Here is a 20,687-nt window from a genome sequence, read left to right as displayed (position 1 = left end):
CCTATTCGAATCAAGAAATAAAAGATTTTGATTGAAAAAAGAAATAAAAGTTAATTGATTGAAAAGTCACTTTCTTAACTCGAATTCTCAAGGGCTTTATTCCGATTTAGCTCATTTATTATGAACAAATTTAATGATATTTTATAAGTTTATTTTGCGAAGAATAGTGGAAGGCAATATAGACTCTAAATAGTTATTAAAAAAAAACTTTAAAGTTTGTTAGTACACTTGCTAATTTTAAATTAATAGCAATAAATGGATGCAAATAAGGACCACAGATGCAGATTATCTACAGTTAAAAAGTAGGAAAAACATTTTAATTGCGAGTTAGAATACGATTTAAATGGAAATGAAGTTATAAGATTAAGATGCAGTTCATGTAAACAATTTGAAAAACGGATAAGTCAAACAAAATTGTTTTCCATGACCTGGATCAAACCAGGAACAATATCAATAAAAAAAGATTCAGTGGCATCGCACTTAAGCAGTGCGCAACATAAAGAGGCCACGCGAATTCATCAACAAACAACATTAGGTTCAGTTTCATTATCTAACCATGTTATTCATAATACTCCAATTGGGCGTGGTTTACGTAAAATGGCCGTAAAAGACGCTGACTCGTTACGGAAAAAGTTTAATATTGCGTATTACTTGGCAAAACGAGAGCGTCCATTCACAGATTATCCTTATTTGATTGCATTAGAAAAGAAGCATAAGGTTACAAATTTAGGAAATTCTTATGGCACTGACCGTGCAGCTGCAATATTTACAGATTACATTGGCATCGTAATTAAAAATAAATTAACTGAATGTTTAAAAAATTGTAGATTTTACTGTGTTCTCTGTGATGGAAGCACAGATTCAGCTGTATCCGAACAGGAATTGATTTACATTCTTTATTTAAAATGCGGAAGTCCAAAAGTAGAACTCTTATCTATTGAAACGGCAGAGAATTCTAATGCTGTTGGCCTGAAAAAATGTATAACAGACGCTTTTACAAGAGTTGGTGTTACCAATTCTTATAAACATCTATTGGGTGTAAATCTTGATGGAGCTAACATTAATCTAGGAGCTTATGCTGGTTTAGGCGCATTACTAAAGGAAGGTTCTCCTTGGCTGGAAGTTGTACACTGTTTTAACCATCGACTTGAAGTTGCTTTAAAAGATGCGTTTGAAAATTTATCTGCCTTCAAACAAACTACTTTTACAACTTTATCACTTGTATCAAAAGTCACCAAAGCTCTACCGAGAACTACAATGATTAGCCGAAGCTTGGGGTAATAGCATTCTGAAGCATGCAGAACTCGGTGGATTGATCACAAGTATAAAGCAATGAAAATTGCTTTAGAAAATTATGGTGTGTTTATGACACATATTGAATCATTGGCTATAACAGACTCCCAGGTAGCAAAGAGAGCAGAAATAGAGGGTTTTTTAAAGCGATGGAAAAATGCGACTGTGCCTATTCATTTATCAATATATCTTGATGTTTTATCTCCCCTTCGTCTGAGTTTAAATTTTCAAAACAATATTCATGATCCAGTAAAAGCTGTAAAAAGAGTTCAAGAATTTACATGGACAATGGCCAAGCTGCAAATTCTTCTAGAAAACTCGCTAGACAATTTGCTTGATGATACAAGTGTTATGACCCATTATAAAAAACTGTCTAAAGGTATTCAGACAATTGATTCAAAGCAATGTTATCAAAATATTGCACTTTCTCAATATACCAAAGTTAATAGCCATGTTCTTGACCAGTACAAGCTAATTATTGCAAATATTACCATATGTATGGAAGGCTGTTTTCAATCTCTCCAAAAATCACCATTGTTTATTCATTTGGTAGCTTTACTTGACATTTATAACTGGCCGTTAAATGTGAATGATGGAACTTTTGTCGATAAAGCTATCGGTGAAGTTGTTGAACATTTTTCTGAATTTTTAATTGGTGTAGGATGTGATTTGAATAATATACTTCATGAGTGGATCATTTTAAAAGCATACATGTTTCCCATCATAAGTAACAATCAAAATGAGTATTATTTGAAAATTTGGGAAATTGTTTTTTCCACATCAAATTTGGTCAAAGAATGCCGAAATATTCTTGATATTTTTGAACTATTTTTAATTTGTTCTTTTACAAATGCGAAAGTAGAACGAATGTTTTCATGTTTGAATCACGTAAAAAATGACTGGAGAAGTTGTCTTAGACGAGATCTATTAGAATCTCTACTTCGGATAAGTGAAGAAGGTCCTGAGATTGACAAATTTGAACCTGATACTGCTATGGACGAATGGTATAATGATAAACTTAGACGATTGTCTGCAAATTTTCATCGTTATCCGGAAAAAAGAAAAAGAAAGTCAGGAAAAACAGACATTGATCTAGCGACAGTTACAATATCGGATTTGGAAGAAAGTGAAAGCGAGGAAAAAAATTTAATATTCTAAGCATTAAACTAGTGAAAGGATTACAAAACGATCAAAATATTTACGATTACGATCTAATACTTTTTCTATTAGCAGTCAAAAAAAGTATTAGATCGTAAAAGATTTTATTATTTAGATACATTTTTTTCTTTCGCTTTATTTTATTGAATGAAAAAAGTGAACGCTAACTTTTATTAAAAAATACATTGAATGAAAAAGCAATAGATAGAAATACCATGGGAATTTGATAAGGTTACTTAGATAAGAAAACTTACTTAATAAGAATTTAGTTATCATTCTTGTTTGTGATTGTGCGAGTTTTCGAGTTTTAATATTTTATCACGATAATGTTTTCGTCATTTAATTGTTTTTTATAACAGTTTCAAATTTATAGATTGTTTAGTTAGAGTTTTAAATAATTTTTTTTACTGTTAAAAATTTATAGAAAATTAAGTATTCTAGTTGTTTTAAACAGTTTAAAATATGTAAATAAAATAGAAAATGAAATAATTAATTAAAAGAAGATTATATCAAGTTCATTGATTTTACAAAAATACAGCCATTAGATTTAATGCAATATAATAATAGTAATAATGTGAATTATAACTAAAGCTACTTTACAACCGCTGAACGTAAATGTTATGACATCTTATGCAAAAATGAGACTTATTATATATGTTATTATAAATAAGTTAAAATAAATAATGCCCCCTCCCCTCCGGCAGGAGTGGAGGAGGGGTTATGAGCAACAAAAAATTGCGATTAGATGTTTTTATGTTAATTTGAGCCCTGATGATGTTTTTAAAAATGTAGTTGTGTCTACTGTTATTGCATATATGGTATTCAAACACTGCTGCCAGTTTTCAATAAGCAAGATTTAGATAATTGGCATTTGCTAAAAGGTTAAGACTTTATATGTAAAAGCTGTTAAAGCTTCTTGCTATCAGAAAAGGTCTTAATAATAATAATAAAAAAAAACTTGAGGAAGGAGAGACATGTTAGGTGCAGCATTTTAGTTTGTTTTATTATAATTATTCTTTTTTCTAATATGTTTTTCTTGGTTTTAAATTTTTATAATGTTTATGATTTCTTAACAAAGATAACTTTGATTAGATAAAACAATGAAGTTTTACATAGTGTTATTCTTACCTCTGAGTGAAGCATTTAGCAAAATCTTATAAAAACAAGGCAAGCAGTGCTTACATGAACATATTTTACTTTTTTTGAAACTTTGAGAAATTTTTAAAAAATAAAAAGTTTGAAAGACAACCTGGCATGTTTAAAAATTCCTTTTTTTTAAACTTGCTCAGAGCACGGTAGTATAATTTGTATATATCATTACATTAAAGCAAATTATTGTATATATCATTAAATTAAAGCATAACATTAAATATATCATGACATTAAAGCAAAATATTTATATATCTTTACATTAAAGCATAATATTGTATATACTATTACATTAAAGCATAATACTATATATATATATATATATATATATATATATATATATATATATATATATATATATACATACACATATATCATTGCATTAAAGCATAATATTTTATATGCCATTACACTAAAGCATAATATTTTATATATCATTACATTAAAGCATAATATTGTAAATATCAATACATTAGAGCATATGAAGTTATTTAAAATTTTTGAAAAATTGTTTTCTCTTGTTTCCATCTTAAAATAAATTTATAAAAATTAAATTAAAACACCTGTTAATAAACTTTTTCCTTATTATTTAAAATTTCTTTATTTTTAAAGGAATATACTTTCATTAATCAATATTGTCAATTTGAAATATTGTAGTAAAAAAAAATAAAAATCTATTTTGTAAGGAAAAAGTTTATCAACCATAAACAGATGCTTTAACTTAATTTATTACAGAACTTTTCCAAAATGTAATCAATTAAATTAAATTAATTAAAAAAACTTAATTAAACTAATGGAATAATTATTATTATGTATAAAGCTATAAAAAAAAGTTAAGTAAAATAAAAGAAGGCAAAACCTAGAAATAAAAATTTACAAATTGCCTTTTTTTTCTTCACAGAATTGTTTATTTATTTTAAATTGTAAATTTTTCCTTTGTACAGTCTAGGAATGTCACTTCTGATGGATACAGAAACAAGATTGTCATATTATAAATTTAAACTAAATTTAGTTTAAATTTATAATAAAAACAACAATTATTTATAAGATAAATTACAATATTTATCATCTTAACACTAAAAAGTTTATTGAACAGAGATGATTATCAGTACATAAAAAAAGTCACTTGAACAGATAAAATTTAACCACATATTGCTGCACTCTATTGCAAGGTGCATAACAAGAAAAGAAAATAAAGACAAAAAAACAATAACAAGAAAAAGTTAAGAAATAAAGTTAACATATGACATAACCAAGTTCCAGGTAATATTGGAAGTAATTAAAAATCTCACATGTCTTTGGCTTCAACATAATAATATGCAAAAAAAAAACAAAACCATATAAACAATAAATTATTTATAAATATTGTTTAGTTATAATTTTAATTCTCAGAGATTTAAAATAAAAGGGAGTAATTGTCAAAAATGTAATAAGCTTTCTATCATCATATAAGCATGTAAACCAATAAGGAAGAAGTAATGAGATTAGTTGTTACAATTCAATTGTGAACCAATCAAAAAAGAGTAATGAGGAAAATTGGTACGTTACCCATTAGATTAATGGTTACATTATACAATCTTTGATAATTTATGTTATATACCTATATCATTCTATTTTCTGTTTTCAAATAAAAAATCAATTTGAAAATTTTCAGAAGCTAAAAATTAACAGTTTAACAGTTTTAATTGTAAATAACTTTTTTTAATTAAAAAACAATCCCAAGCATTAGTTTTTATTGTCAATGAATACACTAGTTATTCCACAATTTACAGGCTATTCCTTAACTTACTGTTTGGTAACTCCCCTAATTGGTTTACCAGTTTAAGCTTAAAAGATTGATTATCAAAACTTACTTGTAAAATTATTATCTAAAATAAAATTTCCCATGTATAATTATTTCCAATTAAAATTTTTTTATATTGATCTGAGAGATGTTCTGAATATATATATATATACAGACCATTGAAATATATAAAGGCAACATCGTAATATAAAATAAAATATATATTGTAATAGGTATTATTAAAAGTAATTATATTATATACAGACCATTGAAATATATAAAGGCAACATCGTAATATAAAATAAAATATATATTATAATAGGTATTATTAAAAGTAATTATATTATTATATTAAGAAGAAGAATTATATAAAATTGTAGAGTTATACAATAGATTTACATTAGCATTAAATTAAAAAAGATTGCAAACTTTATGTTATTGTAAGTGGTGCCCATTTGGGCATTTTTGAGACAGAACTTTTTAAATTTAAGCAGCAAGAAAGTATTGCTGATAGCAAAACTAGGCAACCAAAATGAAGATAGAAAAGCTTTTTGGTACTTTTTTAATAAGAAATTTTGCAATTTATTGTTGCATTAAACAATCAAAAGTGCTTTTTATATTGATTCTGATGTAACTTTTTTTGTTTTATACTTTAGACTGTTGTATTATTTTTTTTTTAATTTTAACATTTTACTGTTTGTATTTTTTTAATTTAATTTTATATACAATTACATTTTGTTAAGTTAGTTATTTAAAAACTTTCAACTCAAAATTAAAAAATTATTCATTCAAAAGTAAAAGTTTTAAATTAACTTTATTAATTATTTAAAATAAAATAATATTAATTTAATCATAAAATTAATTTTTTAAATGAAATTTTGAAATCTTTTAATTTTGTCCAAAGAAATTAATTTAATTTAAATGTTCAAATAAAGTAAAATTATAACTTTATATGGAAAAAAACATGTAAAATGAGAACCAATTGATATAGTTTGATAAAAATTGGTACAAATGTAGCATTTTGCGGCACCAAAATCTGGATAAAATTTCAGTAGCATTTTTTAAAAATTTCAGTCGCCCTGAAGAAAACGAGCATCCCGTGCCACCGGATGACCATGAGAGTACACCCTTGGATGTGCTTTTGCTTAATCTGCCAAATTGGTTGTGCAAAGCTGCAAGAAAAACATCTTCTTGAAGAGCAAACCACCATTGAGAATGAACCAAATGTACATTGCAGCACATGCCTCTGCCCTAGCAAAAAGTTTGCACCGCTAATGCTCTCAAATAAAGTTCAGGGAAAACCTTCAATCTTTAGTGGCAAAAGATTCCAGAGAGCCAAATATATATATATACATTTCTATGTAAGTATATGTAGGCGTTTTAAAATATATATACAAATTTAAAAATGTCCGACCAACATTAAACAAACTATAAGGAAAAAAAAATAGAGAACAATTTAAACATTGCACAAAAAAACATGACAATATGAGCAATACACAACACTGCCTAATGAACACAATACACAAAATAAAATAAGAATACACAAATTTTACTTAATTTAAACATTCAAATTAAATTATTTTCTGCAGAGAAAATTAAAAAATTTCTAAAATAATTCTTAATAATAATCATTTAAATCCCTGATTTAAATTAATTAACATTTAAATCACTGATTTAAATTAATTAACATTTAAATCCCTGATTTAAATTAATTAAAATTAAAATTATAAAAAATTTTAATAGTTTAACTAGAACTTATTTTTAGAAAAAAATAAAAAATTTTTAATGAGAATTTTAATATTAAGGCTCTTAAATGTGGAAGGAAGCTAGCTGGTGGATGGTGAATAGCTGGTGGATGGAATGATGTGACTAAGTTTTCAAAAACTGTTTCTGGAAAAGTAATACTGTAGTGCCAGTGCAATCATTGCAATGAAATTGTTATAAATAGCCAGAAAATAGAAAGAAATAGAATTCATTTAAATAAATGTAAAAAAACAACAAAAACCATCTGCTGATGTTGCAAAAATAAATAAAAATTTTATTTTAATTTTATTTTGTTAGCTTAATTACTTCAGAATATTTTGAAGCATTGAGCATTTCTGGTGTCTTTAGGAGTAGTTACTCTGATTCAACCCCATATAAAAAACAAAAGTTAATAGAAAACTTGATAACAAGAACAAGCTCAGATCAAAAGGATGTTTTGATCTGAACTTGTTGTTGCAAGTTGCCAAATTCTTTTTTGCGTGCAATATTCCATTTAATGCTGTAAAAAATAAAGAATTCAAAAAACATGTTAATTTTTTGAGACCTGGTTATGATCCTACAAACCGGAAGAAACTTACAGCAGAGTTACTAAATAAATTGAACGATGAAGTAATTGTATCTATGCAAAGTGAATTTGCAAACAATAGGAGTACTATTACATTGATACAAGATGGTTGGAGCAATATTTGTACAAATAACAAGAAAAAAGTGAAAAAAATGAAAGAAGTTCTTAAAGAGGAATATCCATTGTTACTTACATATAGATGATCAGCATCCATGTTACTTACATATAGATGATCAACATCCATATAAGTAACAATGGATATTCCTTACTTAGATGAATATTCATTACATAAATTTAGTTGAGAAGCACGTGACACCAAATTTTTTTGGCACATTTAATTGAAGTTAACAAATACTTCCAAAAATCATCACCAATCACGTGTAAGTAAATACTGTCTACAATATATTATCATAATTTTATAAGTTCTTTTTACCCTTCTTTTCAGTAAATTTATATTAATATATCAACTGATTAAACTAGTTCTTAACTTCAGGGATAGGGATAGAATGCAGGGATGGCTTTTGGATGATAAGTATGAAGTTATGCCGCAACTTCCTAATGATTCAAGATGGAGTTCTCAAGTAGACTGTTTAAAGACTTATATCAAAAATTATGACCACTACCATGATATTTTAGTAAAGCATGAAAGTGATATTAAACATACCAAGAAAATTATAGATAATGCTGCAATTTTTTCAGAAGCATTTCAATTTTTGGGAAAATATTTTCTTGATATGGGATGGCTAACTAAACCCAGCCACATATAAAAATATTTATTTTTTCATTTCATTTAAACAAATTCCTTTCATCATTTATTTTTATTTTTATCCTTCAACTTCAGTGTCAACAAGTTTTTGATGTATTCACGAAAAAATTCATGGTTATGTTCTGATGCAAACTTTGCACCGTTTAAAAAACAAAATAAGATTATTTTAAGTAACTTTTGAAAGAGTTTTGAAGACAGATGCACATTTTTTAGACTTATTTTATAAATTAAGTTAAATCCTAATTTCATCAAGTTATTAAATAGTTACAAGCAATTCATATTTCAATACTTTGTAAAATAAATAAGAACAAAGCTTACCGACCACCTTTGCAAAACACCAGATAATATCTTGTTTACTTCTGTAACATCTTTTCCTATCAGATCATCTCCTTCAGCATTCAGCAACCAATCGCCTGGTTGGATAAAACCTTAAATATATTTGAAATAAGTAAAGTTAAAATAAATGATACTAAATGAAAATATTGCATTTAAACTTCTCAATCGAATTTTTATTAAGTAATATTTTTTGTAATATTTTGTCAGTTTTTTGGCTTTTTTGACTTTACTCACAGGTGCTTATTACAAAGTGGGGTGGAAATAGAAAGAATGAATAGAAATTTTTGTCTGTTTAAATGTTACAAAATTTGTTAAAAATTATTAACCAGTATCAGAAATTTGACTTGAACTAATAAATATTGTTTAAACTTTTGTTTGTGATTTTTATTCATCTAAAAATTGCAAAGTAATTTATTTGTTGATTATTAATTTCTAATAAGTAAAATTTACCAAACAATGCAAACTGGGCATTATAAAATAAGATTTATGCTACTACTAGGAGTAGAAAAATGAGACCAAGGGTAGCTTTTTCCAAAAAAAGTTGTAATGGGTCAGGACCAAACCAATACTAGGAGAATAAAAGAAATTTAATACTCAATTGGGGTTGGGATGTGTTGGACATAAACTTGTAAAAAAAAAAAATTAGATTTTAGATGGAAAAAATAGTTATAATTTAACTAAATAAAATGAACAAAACTATCTTTTACCAGCTAAATGTCTTTTTAAAATTATAAATATTGAATTATAAATATTGAATTATAAATATTGAATATCTTTAAAAAGTAAGCAATATAAGACTTTATGTCAACTATGTAACTTTACCACACATTCTCCTTTCACCAACTTTACCACATGTTCTCCTTTCATATTTTATAATATTAATTATTACATAAGAAGTTGATTAAAAACAGTAAAAAACTTTATACTAATAAGCTCATCTTAATTGTGACAATTAATGCTATTTTTAACAATTTAAAGGTGAAATCAAATTAAATAAACATCAAATTTGAATTTAAATTGAGCTAAATTAAACAACAACAAAAAAACCAAACCAATCAAGTAATACTAAAATTATTAGGCATTATTTAAAACACTAATGAAGGAAAAAGCAAGAAATTCTAAAAACCAGATCAATAAGAAATAGTGATAAAAATAAACATAATTAATGCAAATAATAAACAAGAAGTTGGAAAGTTTAAAAAGCATTTTACTTTGAATGGGGAAGAGGTAGAGTGCATTACAATGCACAAATAATGCTGTATAACAAATAATGAACTTTTTGCAAGTACAGTTGCCATTAATATGCAACGCTTAAGATTGCTCTTGAGGATATTATAAAGAGTGTACAAAACTAGGCTAGTTGAAAACAATCAATCATAAAAAAAAAAAAGCATAAAAAAAAATGTTTTATATAATTGTTTTATATGAGTTATTATAAAATTTTATATTAAATTAAAAAACATATTTTGCAAGATCGAAAACCTAGTAATGAAAACTCCTAGTGTAGTTATTGAAAGATTTCTGAATTTTTTTCAAAATTTAATGATCATTTTTAGCTATGGAACTTCACAATTTATTCAAAACATGAGTTATAGAATGTTTTTACAATAAATTTGTATTGATAAACTCTTTTGCAATAAATTTTTTATTAAGTCCTTTCACTTTTTAGTACCTAACAATAACTTACCATGTGTTCCTACTGCACCGGTGGCATTTACAGATTTCACAGCAACTATGTTTCCTTTTTGTGTTAATTCCATGCCCATGGGACTTCCCTAACATAAATTTGACAGTATATTGTTTAAATATTTAAAAATAAAGTAGATAAATTTTTCTAATACTTTACTATCTACAAAATCGATCAGTTAAAAAAAATTCATTAATCAATCTTCTTTATACACTTTTTAGGTGAACCTGTAGTAACTGATACATTGTTTTTTTTACCATAATTGGTAAAAAAAATATTTTAAACCTAATTATTTATAAATCAACAATAAATGATGCTAAAATACATTTAAAATTTTGCATATATATTACAAAGAAAATTGGTTCTAACTCATAGAATGTAAAACACTATTATGTAAGTTAAAAGCGATTCTGAAACACTTTTAACTTATATAATAAATCTAAAACCATAAACAACTAGTCACAGTTCCTTCAACTGTAATATCATAACAAGTAGGTAACCATTAAAATCTAATTTTTTATCAACTTTTAAGTTTTTATACATCAGGTATGCCTCATTTTACTTCAATAGATGCTGAGTTAGAAACTATGAAAATTATTGGTGCTGTTTTTTTTTTATTTCTTTCTTTGATTTTATGTCTATATATACATCTATATAGCAATATACTGTTAATATCATTTTTATATACATGTGCATATATTTATGTTTTATATATACTTTTTTCAGTTTTTTTTTTCTTCATTTTTTTGTTGCCTGAAACATCAGCAAAACATTGGTTTCAACACTTTCATAACATTGACTTAATGTTACAAAATTAAGCTGAATCCTAATAACCAATAGAATTGCACTTAAAATACTTAAAGCAGAAAATTAAGAACATTCCTACATGCAGCTTTGCAACTACAAGTTATTTAGAAAGTGAACTTGGATACATTCAAAGTACTATAGAATACCACTTGCACAAAATTGGAAATTAATAATTTTTAGCCAATAGGTTACAATGCCATTTTTGAAAGAATGTTAAACAAATTTATCTTAGATATTTCTTTATATGCCATTGAGAAAAAAGGTACTGAAAATGTACAAGAAAGAATAATTTTATAAAAATTATTGTTAATGACATCTGAATTTTTAACTGAGCTTATGCTTATTTTTGTTGTAACCAAAACTAAAAATTATATCTAGCTTAACTATAAATTTAAAAATAAAGTTTTATAAATATGAAAATGTTTTATAAGTAATGGATTTTAAGTACACTTTAAATTTTTATTTATTTCTGTTTTAGGAAAAACCACAATCTAATTATTTCTGATAACTCTAACATAATTATTCAAGGCAAATTCTAAAGAAAAAAATTGAGCAGCCCACCTGAATTTTTTATAAATCAACTTGTCGCCAGTGAAATTTTTAAAAGATTTAAAATTTTAAGATTTTAAAAGACTATCAAGAAAACAAAAACAGCAAGTCAACAACCACGAAAGGATCAACTTGATATGGTCAAAACTGTTTTAGTTACACTATTGTCAAGCTACTAAGCTATTTAATACAAAGTATTATTTTATGCATTATTTTTTCCTTTGATTTTTCATAATTCTGTCTTATAAGTATTAAATTTAAGTAAATTTCACCATGTTTTTTTTTTGTCTAAGAAAAGACCACTCTACAATTTTTTTGTAATCACTCTAACTTAACTATTCAGGATAACATCTTTAAAAAAAATTAGCTACATCAGCATTTTTGTAATTAAACTCGACCCAGTAAAATTGTGATAAAGATTTGAATTTCAGGTGTTGTATTAGATACACAGGTGTTCTTTCAGGTGTTATGTTCATTTTTAAATGCTTTAAGTTGTTTTATAGGATTCCTTGCCTCAAAATATGTAAGTGTATATGTTTCCAGCTTTGCATTGCACATAGAACAGAAACAAAAGTCAAAACCATTTTTTAATGTATTATATATATGTATATATATATATATTTAAAATAACAATTTAAGTATACAGAAAAACAATTTGGATACACAGAATAACAAATAAAGTACATAGAATACATACTTTTACCTTTGGTATCGATACATAGTGCACCTCTCGACCATTTAAGAAGTCCTTTGAATACTATAATTATAAAATGAAATACAATAATAAATACTAAATGATTTTAAAAACAACTTCTGAAAAAACTGAATTTTTCTGATGCTACTAAAGAAAATGAAGGAGATAAAAACTTTGCAATGAAAGAAAAAACTTTAACTTTAAAAGAACATTAGTTAACTTTTTTCCATTTCATTCCAAGTTGAACTACATAATAAAAAAACTTACATTAAAATTGCTCGAGTCAGGTAAAATAACTTCATCATCTTCATCTTCATTTTCAAACTTTTCTACTTCAATTATCTCTACATTTACACTAAAAATTATTGGTTAAAAATATTGGATAAATAGAAAGAAAAAAAAAGCTAAACAAAGCAACACAAGTAATTATTATAAAAATAGATTAAATATAATATAAAATTATTAAATTACATTATTAATGAAATTATTAGTTGAAAATAATATTATACTTAGTATAAAAAAAACTGCTTAGTTAAAAAAAAAAACAATACGCAAAAATATTATAATATATTTTGCATAATATATGTTATAATCTTTATAATCTAGTCATAATCTAGTTATAAATCTAAACTATCTATAATTTAAATTTATAATTTAAAGTTTTTATAAACACAAACAACTTAAATTACCTTTCAGCAAAGATAGTATGTTTAGCAGTCTTATTTGTGTTATTAGTATTGTTTGAACGAAGAATTGAGGTTGAAATAGGTTGGTTGCTTTTTTTTGACAATTCATTTTTTACATTCAATTTTTCATTCTCTGATTCTTGAACAATTGCCACATTGAGGTTTTTAGGTGAACTATTCTGTTGGGCAGACCTTGTGTATATTTTTTCATACTTTTCTGTTTCTTTAGTTGAATAAGATTTCTTATATTTTTCTGTTTCTTCTGGGGTTTTTTTCTGTTCTATCTCTTCAAGTTTGTATTCATAATCATCTACAAAATTCATTTGTAAGTAATGTTTACAAATAAACAAAATTTGTTCAATGTGAAAAATTGAAACATGATTCTCTAACAATAATTAAAAATAATAATAATAATAAAAATAATAGTCATAATAGAGAATGTTTTGTGTTTAACTTAAATGTGGAAATGTTTTATCTTTAAATAGAAATAACTTTAATAAGTAATAATTAGCAAATAGTAAAGGGTTTTAGGTTCCTGAGCGTCTTTAAGTATTAAAACTTGAAGAAGTTCTTAAAGTAGCTCTATAAGTACTTCTTTTAGCTTTTTTTTTTTTAAGTTGCTTGTTTACATGTTTTAAGTTTTCATTTAACTGCAAATAATGCAAAAGTTATGTTTTTTTCTACATGTAGACAGGTTTAAAATTAAATTAAAATCTTTATTTTCCAGTGTTCCTCTTCTCTCTTTTTTTTCTTTTCAACGTCTTCGCTTCTAACAAGGCTGCAAGCAACCACTATTAGAGTTGGAAGTTACTGGAAGAGAAAAGATGAAGTTTATAGAGCAAGATAACAATTGACAGACAATTTAAAAGATTGCAAATTATATGAATCAGGAAACCAAGATGAAGGAAGTGAATTCCAAAGCGCTTATGTTCTAGGAAAAAAACTAGACAAAGAAAAAGTTTTTGGAGCACTTAGAAATAGTCACAGAAAAAGGATGAGACTTAATTGAAATACGAGTAACATGAGAATGAATTTTAATCTTAGTCTTGCATTCTTTAGTTTTCATTTGTGTGAGTGTTGTGGGTGTGTGTAGGTGTGTCTTTGAGTATTATTTGTACTTTTTTTTTTGTCTATAAAAGCCTTATATTTAGTATTATATTTTGTGTTTTATACCTACCTTTATACCTACCTTTACTTTCAGTATAATATATTGTGTTTTATAACTACCTTTACTTTCTTAATATATAATATATAAAAGCCTACCTTTACTTTCAGTATCAATATTCTCTTTCTATGAAATTAAAAAAGAAAAAAAATTTAATTTTTTAAATAATTATTATTTTTTCATTTTTTTATTTTTCCATATTTTAAAACCAGGTATATACAGTCTTACTTATAAAAAAAAAATTTCAAAATTATTGTATACTTTTGTAAAAGATCCTTCATCATGAAGATGACTCGAAACATAAGATCGTTTGTCATGAAGATGGCTTGCAACATAAGATGCTTCATCTTTTTTTGCATCTTCGCTTTCCTTTAAAATTTCTTCAATGTTACTTTCAATACCATTGTTTGACTCTAATAAAAGTTTACAAGTACTGTTTTTATAATAAACAACTAAAATACTAAAATTAATATATACAATTAGAATATAACAAGCAGTAAAAAAAGGAAAGCAACTCAACCATTCTCTTTTTTTTTTTCAAATGAAGAACCTTAGAATAAACATGCAAAAAAGATAAATTAATTTTTTTTAGGTGCTTGTTTTCATTATATTTAAAAAAGGTGAATCAACAGAACACAAATTATTTGTAGAAAAGTTTGGTTCTCTTATTCTTTTCCTAAATTTAGCATTTATATGTCCACATATGTAAACTTTATATGCCCATATATGTAGATGTTATATGTCCATATATGTAGATGTCATAGCCGAGAATGTAATTTCCTAACTACAACTTTACATAATAAATAAATTGATATTTTTTTGTTTTACCTTTTTTTTGAATTTGCTGAAGGTATTCCTTAACATCCTAATAAAAAAATTTATTAATACATCTTATAAATTTATTATTTTTTATAACTTATTATTTAATATTTATTTTTATTTTAGTACTTAAGTAAAAATTGTTTAAAATGTATTGTACTGATGTTTACGTTATGTTTCATAAAAACTGTGTAAATATTCTATTATCAATGCTAAAAAATATTAAAACCTCGTTAAAAGTTAAAACAATGCTCAGATTCCGTGCAGATTGTATAATATCTAATGCCTAAAATTAAAATTAGTTAAAGAAAATATATTGACAAAAAGTAACATCAAAATTAAATTAAAAATGCGGTAGTGGTGTAGTGGTAAAGTGCTCGCTTCATAAGCGGGAGGTTCGGAGTTCGATCCCCACCACGTCCCTAGTAGTACCGCGCTTAACTTGTTTCTCCGCGCAGCGGCCTTGTTTGTCAAGGTTCGTGTTTCGGAGTTATAGAGTTGAGAGAGGGTTATAACCACTATTAAGTAGCCTCCTCATCTGTAGTGGCTTTATCGGCCTTGAGGAGGTGAATAACAAAAAAAAAAAAAAAAAAAATGTAAGTAAAGTTCTAAATATGTTTTAAATAAAACAAAATGTTTATTCCATGTACACTGCTGTAACAAAGCACATTATGTAACAACATCCTGCTGGATGTGGTTACAATGTTTGAAGCCTAATGACTAAGATAGACACTCACAAACATTCAATAAGAAGCTTAAAAATGTTCATGAGTGCTTGCTGACAATGTGGTTGGTACTTATCTCACTTCATAGCACATCGTTTAACACCAGCACATAGAGCCCCTACTTTTTTAGTAGGCTAAGATTGAGGACTTTTGAGTATTGTAACTGAGTGCATTTAACTATTGAAATCTGTAGTTAATATATTAACTCTGTAGGTCTTGCATCCGGCACTGATGTTCAAATTTTGTATGTTAGCTTTCTAACATACAAAGTTCTTCTCTTCACAAATTTCTTATTTTTCACTCAATTTATTATTGGAAAAAAGCATACAAATTACTAGAATAAAGCAGAAGAAAACAACCAGACAAATCCAGTCAATCCATTTCACCATCACACCAGTAGACATAAATAGTCTGTAATATCACTATGTCTCATATTCGTTTTTTGGTTACAAATCTGTTTAAAGCAGTTGTTCAATCAGATTCTTTGTGATACTTATTTTTTTTAAATATCTGATTGATACGAAAGATTATGCATGTGAATTCTATTAACCATGAGACATATTAACGCCTAATTAAAATACACATATCTCTACTTCATCTATACATATATTAGCATGGCTACATTTGGGAGTATTGGTGTTATAACTTATCATGATGATATTTATGCCATTAGCCATATATTGGTATTCTGACAACTGCTAACATAAATATATTATTTTTCCACATAGAACAAGCCTTGCTACTCTTGACAAACAGTTCTTCTAAAATCTGCAGAAACAAAAAAAACCACAATTTTTAATTTTATGTTTATTATTATAATTTATGTTTAAGAGAGTTTTATTTTATAACTCATTTACTGCAGCAATAAGAGCAGTGTTTGCCTTAAGTATTGTATCTTCTTAGCCAACTTGCCACCCTTGAGCAAAATATTTCTGGCCACCTCTGACAATTTTATAAATTTGCTGGTAAATTATGTGGGAAAAAAAAAAAAATTCAAAAATAATTAAATACTAATCTAATAGGTAGTTAAGTTTTAAATTATTCATTAAAGATTTTTTATTACCACTTTGTTGGTATGTGTGAAAAGCTGTATTTTATAGTTAAAAATACAGATTTTCAAATTTCAAAAACTTAACTTTTTTCAAAAACTTTTTTCAAAAACTTAATACTTTGACTTGGGAAAGATACTAGTTACTTTAAACCACATTGTACCGCTAACACATTGTACTGCTAACACATTGTATGGCTATTTATGAACCAAATTAAATAATAACTAATATTTGTTCTTTCAAGAAGTCAGTACTACAGTTGACTACTTGAAAGACTACCTACACTCTTCATTAACCCTGACTTGATGCCAGTTAAAAAAAACTTAGCATGGCAACTACACACCAAATGCAATCAACAAAACGCATCTTTACCTGCATACAAAGCAACAAAATCAAAGAAAATACCAAAATCAGATAGTCACTAGTCAATCTACATCTCTAACTGACCACAACACCAACCAACCAAGCACTTAACTGTCAATCGTCTCTTGATATTTTCATATCAACCATACTTGATATTGATCCTGTGCTCAACACAACATCTGAAAAATTCTTGATAAACTCCACATCAAGCAGCTACACTTGACTTTGGCAACAACAACAACAACCAATACTACCAACAACCGGTTTAACCTGTTATATTATCATATGTTCATATAAAATATGATTTAACCTGTTATATTATTCATATAAAGTATGATTATTAGAAAGCATGTAAAAATATTAAGATAATAAACTTTAACTTTTATAGAATAACTAAAAAGATTTTAAGTTAAAATAATATAAAAAATATTTAGATATATATAATAAAATGTTACTTCTTGATGACTAATGTTTTGAAAATCTCTTCCATTTATGTTGAGCACTTTATCGCCAACCTTTTAAGAACATTTGATTTAAAAAAAAATTAGACAAAAATACTTTGTTTTTATGACTTTTTATTTTAATAACTTACTTTAACTCCAATTTTTTGTGCCAATGAGTTATCTTTAACTGAGATAACATATACTCCATCATATTCACTTAATCTACGTATCCTAAATTTTTCATTAGAAATAATTACAATAGAATACTATTATTGCTTATAAAATTCCTTGTAATTTATATAAGAATAATTAAAATATTGTTAGATTAACTGTTTACCACTTATAATTATATAAAATAGCATAGTCATAAGAAATAGATAGTCTGGCACACTTCCTTTGATGAACTCTTTTGCATTTTTTTAGTGTCCCCTCCACCATAGAGAGCATAAAATTTATTTTTGTTGATTGTTTGACGATGAACTGCTTGTATAAATTGCATCATCTTTTTAAAATTTCAGGTACAATCAGTTCTGAATCAACTTTTTTTACAAAACTATTACTTTGTTGGCAAAAGAGAACCTCAACATTTAAAGTAAAGAATTCTAAAACTGGAGGAGACATTTTCCACCAACCACCTTAATTTTTAGCATTTACAAATTTATGATAAGACTTAGCATTAAGAAGTAAAAGGCAGTTAGTGCTTTACTTTTGCTGCCATAACTGCACACTGTAAACTCTGCAATAAAATTTACTGAATACATAAACACTTAGATACAAAATAATTTCTTTATCTCTATCTGAAAGTTCAACAGATGATAACTCAATTAAATTTACTGAAGAACTATTGTAAAATGAGTTTGTATGAAACGCTAAAATATGATTGCATAGCTCATAGCTGAGAAGTTTTTTTTTTTTTAAGTCAGATGAAAATTTTTCATTACCAATCTGACTTAAAACTAACTGGTTCACTAGACAACTCCAACACCTAAAGGTCTAAATCTTTATTAAAATTTTTAACTGCAAAAAGAAAATCATCCTCCAAAGAAAAAAATGTTTCAATATCAAATTCAATATTAAACTCTTTGTCCATTTCCATACTTTGTGCACTCTGTTCTTGACCATTCGACAGTTTTCAAGTGTTTTTAACAAATATTAGAAAAATACAATAATACTGACCAGATACAATTAGAAAAATACAATAATACTGACCAGACTACCAGACTATCTATTTCTTATGACTATTATAATAGCAACAACAACAACAACAACAACAATAATAACAAGAATAATATTAATAATAATAATAAAACAAGATTAATAATAGCAAGAATAATAACTATAACTGTCTTGATTCCCAATAGATAAAGTATGCCTTGTAGGCCTCACATATTGACTTACTTCCATAAAATATCTTGTCTTCATAAAATGTTCTCACTTATGAAGAAAAATGCATTGCTTGATGCAAACAGCCTTTTGAAACCATTCAAACTACATAATTGCTACTCAATTTGGTTATTCCTACGATCATGAAAAAATATTGTCATAGATTTGTTATAAACAAAATGTCTGAGCTTAATGTTAATGTTTGTAAACAATAAAATGGTTGTAACAACTTATGGTACTTAAAAGGGTTAAACAATGAATGATACTTGAAAAGTTTGTAACAACTGAAATATTTGCATAAAATGATAATATCTGTATACAATGGAATTGGTCAAATACATAGGTAATAATTTGAAAGATGTAAAATGAATGTATACAATGATAATAGCTGTAAATAATAGAAACAATTATATAAATTAAATGTTACTTACATTTAAAACAAATACTAAGTTGAATATATAAATAAAATGAGTAAAAAAATACTATAGCAACCTTAATTAAAATCTTAACTGCCTAGTTTTTTGTTTGTTTTGTTCTTGGGTTGAAATTGGGTTTTGCTAAATCAGGGTTGCCACTATAATTTTAAAAGTTTTTCCCTGAGTTTTCCCTGAGTAAATAATGTTTTTTCCTGAGTTTAGCTTTTTATATTACCTACGTTTTCCCTGAGTTTTCCCTGAGTTTTCCATATATCCTCTATATATATATATATATATATATATATATATATATATATATATATATATATATATATATATATATATATATATATATATATATATATATATATATATATATATATAAATATATATATATATATATATATATATATATATATATATATACATTTATATATATTTATAAAAATATAAATATATATATATATATTTTATATATATATATATAATTAAATATATATATGAATCTATATATAAATAATTTAAATAGATTCTAAATGTACTAAATACAATGAAACAATGCAAATATTTTTTATCAATTCTAAAATTGAACACAAAAAACAGTTTTTAGTAAGAAACTTTATCAATAAGTTTCTTCTTTGCATTTAATAGTTCTAAAACTGAATCTAACTCCATTGATTCTTTTTCTGTTTCATCACATTTTCTTTTTAAAGCAGTTGCTTTTTTAAACATTGTTAAATCATTATTTTTGTCAGCATCTTCAACAGATGGAATAAAATCTTTGTTTAATATACAACATGCTGTTACAAGTAAAGTCTTTTTTTTTTTCTACTTCTTCAATTTCTTCTAATAAGATTGCTCTTTTAATTCACACTCTTTCCTTGAATTAATTTTCTCTGTTAAACTCATTTGGTACTGTTGTCTGGCTGACTTAACTGATAACATTAATGCGTTTGTGATATTTATAGTGTCAGCTTGGACTTTTTGAGAACTCATATGATCTCTTATAATGCGATGTGAAACTATTGAGTCTGACTGAATATTTTCGTTTAGAATTGATTTGTTTATGCTAAAACCCCTTTCTACA

At 25.8% G+C, this 20,687-nt stretch overlaps 1 protein-coding gene across 2 annotated transcripts in view; it reads right to left on the bottom strand.

Moving 5' to 3' along the window:
- Nucleotides 1-20,687, bottom strand: part of LOC100211463 (metacaspase-2) — an 84,232-nt gene that overhangs the window by 7,877 nt on the left and 55,668 nt on the right. Inside the window, exons 11-21 of one of the 2 annotated variants that reach the window (XM_065791322.1) lie at nt 17,951-18,032; nt 17,814-17,873; nt 15,451-15,507; nt 15,231-15,267; nt 14,664-14,815; nt 14,501-14,528; nt 13,241-13,547; nt 12,819-12,906; nt 12,555-12,614; nt 10,502-10,589; nt 8,797-8,906 (exon numbers count right to left, since the gene is read on the bottom strand). In XM_065791322.1, coding sequence (XP_065647394.1) covers nt 8,797-8,906; nt 10,502-10,589; nt 12,555-12,614; nt 12,819-12,906; nt 13,241-13,547; nt 14,501-14,528; nt 14,664-14,815; nt 15,231-15,267; nt 15,451-15,507; nt 17,814-17,873; nt 17,951-18,032 — 1,069 coding nt within the window. The remainder of the gene's footprint in view (nt 1-8,796; nt 8,907-10,501; nt 10,590-12,554; nt 12,615-12,818; nt 12,907-13,240; nt 13,548-14,500; nt 14,529-14,663; nt 14,816-15,230; nt 15,268-15,450; nt 15,508-17,813; nt 17,874-17,950; nt 18,033-20,687) is intronic. The other variant, XM_065791323.1, reaches the window with a different exon arrangement.

The sequence above is a fragment of the Hydra vulgaris genome, chromosome 02, assembly GCF_038396675.1.
Source record: "Hydra vulgaris chromosome 02, alternate assembly HydraT2T_AEP".
In the NCBI taxonomy this organism is placed as follows: Eukaryota; Metazoa; Cnidaria; class Hydrozoa; order Anthoathecata; family Hydridae; genus Hydra; species Hydra vulgaris.
This window is presented reverse-complemented; position numbering and strand designations above follow the sequence as displayed.